This window comes from Sinocyclocheilus rhinocerous, unplaced genomic scaffold (assembly GCF_001515625.1).
Source record: "Sinocyclocheilus rhinocerous isolate Xijiao unplaced genomic scaffold, SAMN03320098_v1.1 scaffold933, whole genome shotgun sequence".
NCBI classification, from domain to species: Eukaryota; Metazoa; Chordata; class Actinopteri; order Cypriniformes; family Cyprinidae; genus Sinocyclocheilus; species Sinocyclocheilus rhinocerous.
The window spans coordinates 298,521-312,080 of NW_015654506.1; the positions used below are offsets into that span (position 1 = coordinate 298,521).

General features: G+C 35.8%; 1 protein-coding gene across 1 annotated transcript in view; it reads right to left on the reverse strand.

Annotated features, from left to right (window-relative positions):
* The window catches only part of LOC107717352 (serine/threonine-protein kinase Nek11), a 61,218-nt gene that overhangs the window by 29,641 nt on the left and 18,017 nt on the right, over window positions 1-13,560 (reverse strand). The window contains 7 exon segments of the mRNA XM_074560100.1: window positions 456-575; window positions 2,417-2,502; window positions 4,765-4,843; window positions 5,100-5,234; window positions 9,449-9,575; window positions 11,045-11,109; window positions 11,328-11,446. Of these exon segments, the coding sequence (XP_074416201.1) occupies window positions 456-575; window positions 2,417-2,502; window positions 4,765-4,843; window positions 5,100-5,234; window positions 9,449-9,575; window positions 11,045-11,109; window positions 11,328-11,446 (731 nt within the window).

The window sequence follows — 13,560 nt, forward strand, 5'->3', positions numbered from 1 at the left end:
GACTGAAGTTATGTGGATTACTGTGATGTTTTTATCAGCTGTTTAGACTCTCATTCTGACGGCACCCATTCACTGCAGAGGACCCATTGGTGAGCAAGTGATGTAATGCTACATTTCTCCAAATCTGTTCTGATGAACAAACTAACTCATCTACACCTGAATATTTTCTGTTCTGTAGAAGAATGAAAGTCATACAGGTTTAGAACAACATGAGGGTAGTAATGAGCATAATATATCAGTGTTTTTGAGTGTGGCATATGAGCCATCATTGACTGTTCCTATTCTATCAGTGCAACACAAAGAATAAGAGCTGACGTGAGACACACTGCCAAAAATCCTTGCACCGTGAAAACAGAAAAGCCCTGACACTCATACTAACTTTATGGAATATGAACTGCGAGTCACATTTGATTAACATTCAGTGTGACACGGTCAGCGCAATGAACGTCACTCACTTCAGCTTTCTTACTTTCTCATCTGCTGCTTGGAGTTTCCGGAGCCGCATGCGTTCTCTCGGGCTCATTTTCTGCACCTCTGATCTCTCCCGCAGTGTCTGCAGATGTACCTTCTTCTGCCTGTGGGGTTCAAGAACTACATTTACTGAAATGACTAATGACTACTCCTTTGCTTTACAGACATTGTTTGAACTGTGTGATCAGAGCTGATGTGATGAAGTTGTTGATGTTCATGAATTTGCCATTGGGGTTTATTAGTCAGCATATATTACTTTGCTATTATTCAAAAATGTGGAAAAGGAATAAGAAAAAGAGAATGTGTGTCCATATTTTTTACTGGCAGTGTATCTATAATTCATGAAAATCTCAAAAGAAATAGGGCATTTTATTTGAAGTTAGGATTTAATCAAAAAAAAAAAAAAGAGTAGAATCCAAACAAGGAAAAGTATATAATTAGGTTATTCACGATAACTTGTGTGAGACAGCTTCAGATGCTTTGTGTGCAGTCTTTGGACACCAAGCATACTAGAATGGTGTTTGAACAAGCTAATGAGCAAAAGGTTCAGTCAGATTTCTCAGTTCAAGTCAAGGCTGCATATAATCTCATGCATATATCTCAGCTTTATGCCTCATGGTGAAGACAGACAAAAAGGAAAATAAAAAGGTATAAAGGAACTCACTAATTTTACTGTAAAACAAATTATGTCCAACAACGTTATCTGCCATTTGTTTTTAAAATAGCAATATTCAAACTTTGAAATGAAGCAAATGATCACTCAAATGTTCTTAACACAAACATACTACAGCATTTCATTTGGTTATTTCATAATATTATTATGTTTATTGATTATTTGGTTAATGATGTGCATTATCACATACTACCTATAAAACCATGTTCACATAATGTACAATAACAGATCAATACTTCATGAATACTTCAGTATTAAATATTCGAATAAATTACACTTAAAAAGACATATGAATAAATTATTGAATTAATAAATATAATTAGAATAATATATAATAAATAAATAAAATGTAATAACAGTTATTATAATATAATATAATATAATAATATATGTCTGAAATAAGTATCTTATGCTCACCAAGGCTGCATTTATTTGATCAAAAATACAGTAATATTGTGAAATATTTGTACAATTTAAGCATTATTTAATATATTTTAAAATATTATTTATTCCTGTGATGGCAAAGCCGAATTTTCAGCAGCCAGTCTTACTCCAGTCTTCAGCGTCACATGATCTTTCAGAAATCAGTCTAATATGCTGACTTGGAGTTCCTGAAACATTTCTTAGTACAGTATTATCAATGTTGAAAACCAACTGTGTAGCTTAATATTTTTGTATTTAGAATACAGGTTTTTTTTTTCAGGATTCTTTGATGAATAGAAAGTTCAAAAGAACAACATTTATGTGAAATAGCAATGTTTTACTGTCACTTTTGATTCCTTGCTGAATAAAAGAATGAACTTATAAACGGTAGTGTACAAAAACGTTTTCAGTTTTGCTACCTATTCTGTCCCAGTGCTCAAGAATCAATGAACTGTGCTTGATAGATCTTGCTATGCACTGTTGGCTTTAACATTGCATAGATTTTCACTAGGTCATAGCTAATTATGATTGGCACATGCTCTGGTGACAAAGTTTTAATTAGCATGGAAAGCGATGACTGAATTAATGAAAGTCTGCTGATCATAGACTGCCACCTGACTAACATGTTCCATACACTGGGTACTCAGCAACAGAGCTACATACATATTTTTAGGTCCCCCCCAACAAGGCACTGTGAAAATGACAACAAAAAAAGGCACAAAAACAGTCCTGTTCCCAGAAATCCCTGGTGTAGATAGTGTCATGCATTTCTCAGCTGACAGCTTCACTGCAGGAACAGAGAAGTGCGACTGCCTGTAAAAGATCTCTCTCTCTGAATCCACAACTTACAGTGCTCTCAGGATCTGTGACGCGTCTCTCTCTCCCCGCATCGACTTGTCTCGCAGCGTCAGGCTAAAAAACTTGTGCTTCATGCTCTGCAGTGAGAAAAATAACAGAAGAGATGAAAAATCGGTTAATGCTCTTCTCTGAGGCCTCGTAAAAGGTAGTGTTTTGTGAGCAGCTGCAAAAACAAAAAGCAAAACAGCAGCAACAAAGCTACTTTTCAATCACACAGACTCCTGCGTATCTCAGAACTCTTGAATCAGAGCAAACGGGGAAAAAGGGGGAGAGAAAGACTGATATTATCCTCAGGGAAGAATCTGCCACGAGCACATTTAAAGAACAATACGAGACATTTGTAAGGCGCAAATTACACAGGCAGAAGAAAGACTTGAAACTGTACACAACAACAGAGGAGGGATAAGCCATCAGAGAGTATTGTGTACAGAGTTGTAGTTTAGATGCCCTTTCCTTCTCTGATTACATGTTTCTGAGATGGTGATGGTGTAATAGCCAGTGGAAGAGACACATCCCACCAGGAGATGTTTCAGATGGGGGTTATGGGATCACTAGTATTACTAAACGCCCTGATGTAAACAAGTCAATATGACTGCGAGTGATGAAAAGGGTGCTATAACTGCAAATATTGTAACCGAGATGCATTAAACAAGGGCTATAAAAAAAATCAATGCACAGGGGCATTACGAGTACACATCATGATAAAGATGCCTATAGTGCAATTATATTTTCACAGTGGGATGGTTTCAGAATTCTTTATGTAATGAAGAACACTAATGACATGTACAGTAGCTCTAGGAAGTTAAGCAGTCATTAGATTAGATTTCTACATGATCTTTGGGTTGCAGTTATTAACAAGACATCTTGGCTGGATGTGGGCGTTAGGGAGGTCATGTGATCCGGATGTTTACATCTTATATACTGTATTTGATACAATTAAGCATTATGTTATAATTAAGGGAAGAATTCATTAAGGATTATACCTGACACAGCTGTTCTGAACAGTTTGTGATCTGATTCGCTTGATTTCACTTTATTTTATGTTCGATAGGATACCAGCAGTACTTCAACAACCAACTGTTATTTTACACAGAAAGTTAGAAAAAGGCCTGGATCCATAATGAATTTGCACCAGGCAATGTAACAAAAAGTTTAGGTTTTGTTATGCTAATTGACCAAGGCAAAAATACATGAGAAGAAGCACTGTGGAAAAAATAATATAATATAATACTCATATATTTCTTATTTGGATAAAAAAAATGCTTCATGGCTCAACAATAATAGGATTTTTCTGTTTGCACAGTTGGACCTGTAGTTCAGATTTTAACTTTCCCTGCCAACATATTCACTGGCACTAGCATAAAAGAATTAAGTTTTTTTAAATAACTGACAGTAGTATTAATATTTATCATTTTAAAAAATGTCTTATTCTTCTTTTTTTTCTAAATTTAAATATGCAACAAGTTGTTAATCATGCTGCTACAATGTAACTCCACAAATTAATAAACATGTTTGTTGGAAAACAAAAAACTTTTTCAATTTCGATTCAATTCTGCAATCAAATTCAACAAAAATCAACATCAATGTTTACCAGCTAGATAACATTATATTCAACATTTTAAGTTTGCAAGGTATAAAAAACGGAAGTACAGTACAATATCAATGAACGCAAACATTTTTAAAGTAACACAGCACTGTCCCATAAGTGACAGTGGCCTGAACACTGGAACATTCTCATACACTGGCCCTGGGACAAACACAATAAAGTTATAATTATTATAGTAAAAAATAAAATAAATAAAATAAAAAGTCTGTCACACTAGAACGTTTGGCGCAGAACAGAGTCAACCATCCTTAATGTTGAGCTTTGGTCTGTAATTTTCACAGAGGTTGTTTGAGAAAATTGGACCAAATTGAAATCTGTGAAAAACAAATTTATGTAAGCTTCTCAAAGAAAATGGTCCTTTCCAAAAAGGGTAAAGAAATGTTTGCGGAAACATTCTGAACTTTCATACATTTACAGACTGATCTATTGTTTGAGAGATGCATAAAAATTCATATATTCCAGGGAACAAGACCAACTATGACAAGCCACAATCAATACAATCACCAAGCGGCAACAATGCCAATCACTGACATTTCAAAAGTACAATCTGAATGGCGAATCGATAATGTGATGAGTATGCATAACAGACTTTTAGAAACCTATTGAGCTTGGCTAGTAATCAAAGTCTTCCTGGTGCATTATGGCCCTTCCCATTAACCTTTGAAGCAGATACTCAGAACAGCTGGTCGGATGCCCTCCCGTCCGGCTGATCTGATTAACGGTGTCTCCTCACCTGCAAGCTCTCCTCAATGAGCCTGCTCCTCAGCGCATTTGCTGCCGAGATCCTGCGTGAAGAATCCTTTTCTAACATGCTGGCACCACAGGAACAGAGAGAGAGAGAGAGAATTATGTTTAAGACCTCATGAAATGCTGATAGTTTTAGCTGAATGCTTCTAAAACTGCTTGGATTTTGCATAATCTGCTTTGAAAAATGGCTGAATCAAACAAGCCATTGATTTGTGTCTATCTACTCATCCACAGCGGGCAGACAGACAGATATAGCCTGGTGGTGTGGGTTGACATGGGCCCGATTTGTGCCTGGAGCAGGGCAGCATCTGTTTCTGGTACCTTTGCATTAGACAGTTTAGCTGCCGTGAGTATGTTTCTGGCAGGGATGGAGTAGGTCCCTCCACAATCCTCATCACCACCGCCAAGAAGTTCTGCGCCAGACAGCACATCTCATAGAGGATACAGCCTAAAGACCTGCACCGGTGGAACAAATAGAGAAGAAATACTTAAAGGGGTCATATGATGCGATTTCAATTTTTCCTTTCTCTTTGGAGTGCTACAAGCTCTCGGTGCATAAAGAAGATCTGTAAAGTTGCAAAGACTAAAGTCTCAAATCCAAAGAGATATTCTTTATAAAAGTTAAGAGTCAACCACGCCTACCTAAAATGGCTCGTTCTAACACACCCCCACATGTCTACGTCACGATGTGGGAAGATTTGCATAACACCGCCCAAATGTTCACGCAAAGAAAGAAGACGTAACTTTTATTCTCGCTGTAGTATTGTTGACACTGCAGCCATGTCGTGAAGACGCTGTGTGCTTCGTTGTGAAAGCGAAACTACTTTGTTTGGCCTTCCAAAAGAGGACACAACTAGAAATCAGTGGTTAACTTGTATTTACAACCCTGTTCCAGAACAGTTCAAACCAAATATTCAGATGTGTGCAGCACATTTTATGGAGGACTGTTTACTGATCCTAGGAGAGACTAAAAAGACTAAAATGCCGGCAGTTCTGACTCACGTAAGTACGTTTTCATTTATCATTTGCCACTGATGATTCAAACGCGAGTTTTGCACACTCTCAACAGGTAAATAATTTCTTTCTTAAAATGTCTATAAATTATAACTTTCAAATGCTAATTGGTTTCCTATGTCTTTTCTCTTTTTAGTTTAAGAGAACATGTAAGTGTGACCAGCTTTATTCAGTTAAGGATACTCTCCTCTTCTTCACTAAGTAAGTAGCAAAGATATTGAATTTTTGGTCCATTTTGTTAGATATTTTTTATTACTAGGGTTTATGCATAAACATACCCAGCTATCCCTTGACTTTATATTACTTTTTCCTTTTAACTCTGTGAACTGTCATCTACAGAGAAAAACTGCCATTCAGTCACACCAAAATACAGATAATGATTAACTTAGAGGCATCATAGAGGATTGTGAAGATATTTCACTGGAGCTTTTATGTTCTATTTTGTTTTATTTCTTTAAGCATTTATTTATGTTCAATGTCCATTTTCATTCATTAATGTATTATACTAATAACTGTTGTTAGAACATTGTCATTTTTGCTACAATTTCACATATCATTAAAAAAATAAAAGTACCTAATTGACAATTGATGTTGTTGTTGCTTTTATGTAAAACCCTAATAGACACTTCAAGATATAAATAAAAGTACCTAATTGACACGTTGTTGTTGTTGTTGTTGATTTTATGTAAAACCCTAATAGACACTTCAAGACATTATAAGACCAGGCAGATAGAGGGATAAAAAACAGTATTAATAAATAATATATAATAATACTAATATTAATTATATTAACATAGTAATATTAATGAAAAACTATCATTAAAATGTTATTTATAAAACCAATAAGGTCCTATATAGCATTTTCAAAGCATGGTTCTATATGGAACCCTATAAAAAAGGTTCTATTTAGCACTAAAAAGGGTTCTGCTATTGTTACAAGCCGAAGAACCCTTTTCTGGTACGGTTTAGAACCATTTTTCTTAAGAGTGTACTTACCCTCACGTAAGGGGTGGGTAATATACCGGTAGACATGATTAACCGGTAGAGATTTTTGACTATTGTCTCTATCGCAGTTACACACTCACGTGACGTTTCTTTGCTACATGGTCACGAAAACGTAATGATTACACGCATTTTTAAACATTGTGGTTTAAAAACAAGTGATTTTAAGCTGTTGAAAAGCAATCAGCAGCGAAAGAGAACTCATTTTGATATATGTGCGCTGTCTGTGTGTGAGGCACATACACGTGAAGATGGTGCTCATAGAGCATAGAGTTATTTTTGCTGCTTTATAGGCCTTGAACAGTTAAATACACACACTTGTATGTGTCAAAAGGCACGTCTTTGCAAGTGAAAGCAAACAGCTGAGAAAGAAAACACATGTGTAACAGTATATTGGATCTGGGCAGGTCTTAAAGTGACAGCAGTCTAATATTCCTGCTGTCTGTCATTCATGTTAATCAAACAACTAAAGAGAGAAAAGTTTTTTTATTTTTTATTTAGGCTATTAGTTTTTTGTGGTATTGACACTGGTGACAAGAATTATGAAATTTCTATGCTATCAAAAATTTTGATATCATAAAGACCTTATTTAAAGCAAAAATAACTATATTGTGATACATCGTTACTGTGAAATAAAATTACCTTTATCGTGATATAAGATTTTAGCCATATCGCCCACCCCTACCTCACATCATTCCAAATCTGACTGACCATGACTGACTTTCTACTATGGAACATAAGAGAAGATATTTTGAAGAATGTTGGTAGCCAAACAGTTTTGGCTCCCATTGATTTCCACTTTATTTTTGGTCCATAAAATGAAAGTCAAAGGGAACTGTTTGGTTACAATTCTTCAACATCTTCTTGTTCTGCAGAAGAAAGAAATGCATCTATGCTGAGGCTTTCTTTAATATTTACATATACGAGCCATTGTAATTTTAGCATATGGAACACAAATAGTGGCACTACTGGAACTTAAAGTTGTCAATAGAACGGTTGGGAGGAGAATAAGAGAATATAAAAGAAGAGTAAACAAAAAAATCGAATAAAGGTATCATTATAATTTTAAACAAATATTTTACAATTAAAATATAATTATGAAAACAATGTTAAAAAGAATAATAAAATGACATGAATAAATATGTAAATTTAAATAAATTCAATAAATCATTGTTTGGTTCATTTGGTTGCAATAAAAGTTACAATTAGAATTATAGTAAAAAATTAAAGAATTACAGAATTATAATCTCTTGCCCTATTTGAAAATAAACAAAAAATAGAGAGAAAAATAGGTATAATTTGTGTAAGGATGTCTCTATTTTAGCTCATCCTTCTGCTCTCCGTCTCTGTTAAGCAGCACAGTGAACCCTTTCCTCCAGTGTGCCTGGTGCTTGTGTTCTTACAAACTCGAGACCACAGTGACCACCGGCTGCTTTATGAGTCTGAACAGAGACCCTCAGCTCTCGGTTGCACATACACAACGAGGTGATTGCGTGAGGAAAAGCATGACCCTTAAATTAGCAGCTAGTGCCAGTAGCTGTTTGGCAAATGAGATTGTCTTCTCTCTTTCTTCTTCATTCTGTCTTATTGTTTTCTGGTCATTTTCCCCCCTCAGTTTTTCTACTTTACTAATATGCTGTTATCCCACTATTTCCCAGTAGATCTTGTTTCCCCATGTTCCCTCCCTTCATATATCTATACTGTAAGTGGAGGGGGAGGAGAGGACAGAGCTCTGGTGGTGTTAAGGGGCTGTGTAGTGAAGATCTTTAATAGGGAACCTCGCTTTGGTGCCTTTGGAGTCTCATGCCATGAATTTATATTCCACCCTACCACACATACACACAGCTCAGATACAGAGTGTTACAGCTCAATAAGCAACCGGAGATATCAGAATTTATGTTAATTATGCTTGCCATTTTTCACCTGCACCTTCCACTACACCCGATTGCATCTTTCAGTAAATTTTTTTGTTAAAATTACTTTCATGGATTGCCAGAACTCACACATTTTTCAAGACATCCATTTGACAGCAATCAAACATAATACCTCATTACTTGCAATTTTGCATGATGCATAATGACGAATTGTTTTAAAGGATTATGAGTTTTAATTTAATGAGGGAATAACTTTGCAAGTTACTTGCTGAGAATTAAAACTGCTAGAAGAACCATCAATAGCCAACTGTTTGGACGCATCTACTCAATCTTTATTATTTCCATTTTTCATAGAATATTATATTTTAGAACATTAATTAACAAATCACAAAAAAATATCATCTAAGAAACTAAAAAGAATCAATTTTTACTCAGAAATTGCAAGTAACACATTGAATTTAATGTGAAATTTGAAAAACAGTATTAGCCTGTGAAACATACTACTTTGTTTAACTTAAAAAAATATATTTTTACAGTGTATGATAATTATGTAATGACAATTTTTTTTGCCTATGAATACTGTCAACACAAAAAAATTCAAGCATAATCCTTTAGATCAAAAGGTTTTTAATACCATGAGAAGCATAAATTCAGTCAAGTGTGTCCAAACTTTTGATTATGTGTACTGTACTGCAAATGTAAAACCCACACAATGCAAAACCCAAAGTCTTGGTTGATTAAGAATAGACTGAAATGATTTAATGGTTCAGTTATTCCTACCAGATGTCGGATTTGGAGTCGTATCCTCTGTGACTGAGGGCTTCAGGGCTCATGTAGTATGGAGTGCCTGTGAAGGAAGTCGCCAGGTCACATGACCCTATCAGCAGACAGGATACACCAAAGTCACCTTAAAAGAAGATTGAAACAGTTCTATCAGCAAAAACACTTTTAAAGAAAGTTTTGCAGACTAAAAAAAATGCAATAAAGAAAAATGAACCTTCGACAAACAAACCTTATAATGGCCACCAAACAAGCTTTTGTATGTGAGCAACTGACTGCCGTGCACATACTTATTGAGATTCTTGCTTGAACATTAATTTTGAATCAAAGATAATAGAAAATGTGAACGGCTTGTGAATGACTGAATCTATTCTACATACAGTACAAATACATGTTAGGCCAACAATATTCCTCCAAAAACTGTCCCCAAAAACAGCTTAAGGGAGATTCAGCCGGACAAACATTATGATATCGAGCAATACTGCAGATTTGTAAAGGATTTAGGAGTTGCCAGCATGCTTTAAAGCATAAATGATCATTTTACTGTTACAGGATTATTATTGTTCCCTTGTTATGGTTTTATTTTTCTGTAGTTGTTTTGTCATTACAGTTTGTTGTGTGGATGTTCAGCATTCATCAGGGATATGCTTGTTAATTGTCACAGCTCTTGAGGTTTATGTGTTACTTTAAGTGCTTAGAGTCTATGTGTCTCTTTTTGAAAAAAAAAAGGCTGCAAGTTGTGTTCTTTTTTTAGAGGTAAAAAGCCTTGCAAAATGTCGTCTCCTTCAGAGCCAAGCAGTCATTTAAAATGTAATGATAAAGACAAAGCTTCCTGTGTTGCCAATTGAACATCTGCTGAACAAGAGATCTGTGGTTGCTCTGACAAATTTATTAGATAAATGTGACATTTAACATTTAGTGAATGTACAAATTAAAGTTGCTGGAAGAACTCCAACTCCCTCTCAATGCATCGTGACTGTTTTTTGATAACGTAAAACTAGACATTTTAGATGTGTGAGAAACTTTGGCTAGAACTTGAAAATATCTTGCATAATGCTGACATGGTATTATGAGTTTTCTCAACGTTTCATTTTTACAGTGTGACCTGAGAATTAGTTTGAAGCAAACACTGTTATTTTGGCAGGCTAAGGCGCAAATTGACGTAAAACAAATGCACAGATTAGCGTTCAAGTGAGTCGGCTGTACGAAAGAATTTCATACTTCAAGACCGCACAAATCCATTAATCTGCACCAAAATGAGCTAAACGTGACTTTATGCTGACAAGTTCATAACAAAAAGTATGGCATAAAATTGTGGTGTCCATCAATGCACTGTAACTGAAAATACTGTATAAAAGCAATGCTCATCTGGCTTTTCTTGCGTTCTATCAAAGCTATCTGAGGTATCTGACCGCGTACTCTTTTTTAATGATCTTGTTTCTTTGTAGATGTGTGTCTTAACTGTCATAAAAAATGGTCTGTTTTACCAAATGGGAGGTGTCTGGGCTTTTGGTGCCATTAAAAGTCGCTTTTGAAAGCGTTGCTGGAACATTAAACACATATCAAGCATCCTTTGGGCTGTGAAGCAGAGCTTACCTATCTTAACAATATTCTTCCTTAGAAATATATTTTTGGCCTTTAGATCTCTGTGAAGTATTCTCCTGTTTAAGCAAGCCAAACAAGAATCAATAGTCACAGACGCTGCGAGACGCAAGGATGTTTTAGAGATGTGTTATTCCGTTGTGGGCATATTTGTCTTGTAAACTTTAATGTAAGGGCCAGCTATAAAAGACTTAAATCATTTTGAATGTAAAAATAGAAAATAGGTCAGTTATGAATTATTCACTGCAAAAAAAGAGGAGCGGTGTTCTCGGTTCACCTCTGATGTATGTAATGTACTCACAACAGTAGCTGACAGAGCCATTCACAGACCTGAGGCTCTGATAACGTCCGGCTTGTGCGTTTCAACTCTTCCAACCTACAGTCCAAATCTTTGTTCTGTGGAACAAAGAGAAATTAAAGAGGCACAAAATGTTATAAATGAATATCCATCTCTTTTGCATGAAGCACTGGGAGTCCTGGCTACACAGAGCAGACAAAAAGTAGATTAAATAAACAGTCTTTGTTCCCAAAAAGATACTTCAAAGAGTATTACTGTGGAGTTTTTCTCTGGTTTCCTATGTGTACATTCTCTCTGATCTCTCTCTGTTTGCATTAGTGGATTGTGAAGTTGTCTTTAAGAATGTACGTCTTTGGGCACCTATTTACACTTCAGACAAACCCACATTTTCCTGCTCACACACACACACTGGCTGCACCAGTCACGATGCCCGGAGTCTCCTGAGACCTCTGCAGGGAGCGTGAGAGAGAGCAAGAGAGAAAGAGACCCCACTGATAATGATCAAAGACGATTAAAAATATATCTGAGTGTCAATTAAAAAGATAGTTCATCCAAAAATTAATATTCTATCATAATTAAGGCCTACTCACTGTCATTTCAAACTTTTATGATTTTTTTTTTTCTTTCATGGAGCATAAAAGAACACACTGTATCGTGCCTGTAGCTTCACAGCCAAACGAACTGAGATGACAATCAAGCAAGCACTCTCATAAAATGTCCTCTCTCTGTCTCAAGAGCCATGAAAAGTCAGATTCTTTAGTGAATCCGCTTTTTTAGAGTGTTCATGTAAATAAACCATTTACTGGTCAAATAAACCCAGAACTTTTTTCTATTGCATTTAGTATAAATTAGTGTTTAATGCCGTCACATTTATTCTTTTCATGTGAGATAAATACAAAATAAATAGCTAACCTCTGTTAAAGAAATACAGTAGTTCACCCAAAAATTTGCTGAAAATGAACCCTCCGGCTAAAATGTAGAGGAGTTTGCTTCTTCATCAGTACAGATTTGGAGAATTTTATTATTACATCACTTGCTTACCAATGGATCCTCTGCAGTGAATGGGTGCCATCAGAATGAGAGTCCAAACAGCTGATAAAAACATCACAATAATCCATAAGGGATCCACACCACTCCAATCCATCAATTAACACCTTGTGAAATGAAAAGTTTTATGTTTATAAGAAGCAAATCCATCATTAAGACAAATCTGGCTTTTTCTGAATCAGGAGAGAAATATGCACAGACGATGCACTGTTTACAATCGAAAACCGTTCTAAACAAGTATTTTTGTGGATTTTGACCAACAGGGGATATATTTTTTTCCACTACGGGAAGCATTATTATGGATTATGGGCTTGTATTTTGGCCAGAAGTGTCCTTTTAAAGTTAAAGTGCCATAATTATGGATTTCTTATAAACATGCAGCTTTTCACTTTACAAAACGTTGACCCAATTGAGTTTGAACGCTCATCAATACTTAAACGTACAATAATGGAATCAGAATGAGCATATAAACATGTGCCATATTTAAGGATCTCTCGGTTTTCACCAAGTGCCACCAAGAGAATAATCAATCCCACTAATGATACGACTGAAGCGGAGCTCAGTTTGAACACGGAGCTGAACTCAGCACCCCTCATTTCAATAACAACAAACATTTGTCAATGTCTCAAGAGAGTGAGTTCCATTAGGAAAGTCTTCTATCGGTAACGCAGTGACGGGCATGAGTCAGATTAGCACACTGTGTGGATATACTGCGGGCTTAGCAGTTCATTTGAAATGTCTTTGGATAAGCCCTCCTGCACATTGCCTGAGGGAAGTGTTTGCTCAATGTAAGTGCGGCTCGCCATGTATCCAAGCAAAGGATGATTCGCATTATGAGTGTAATTGGGACTGGCTAATTTGTTGGCCCCCTAATATGTTTATCTACGGTTATGATCATCATCACTCAAAAAGCCTCCTCGAATGCTTTCAAAAAGCTTTCATCAATGCTTTTCATGAGTGCAAAGGTTTAATTGAGCAATGAATTTTGGAATAAGCATTGTAGCATGAACAAAAGTAATGAAAACCTCCCTGTCAATTGTACCTCAATTTCACACACAAAAAAAGTGTTTTTTTCATTTATCAGAATGTCATGGATCTCAAATGAAATATATTGAAAGTTTTTGAGCAAATGCATCAGGGGCACCAGAGTGTAATCTCTAGAAAA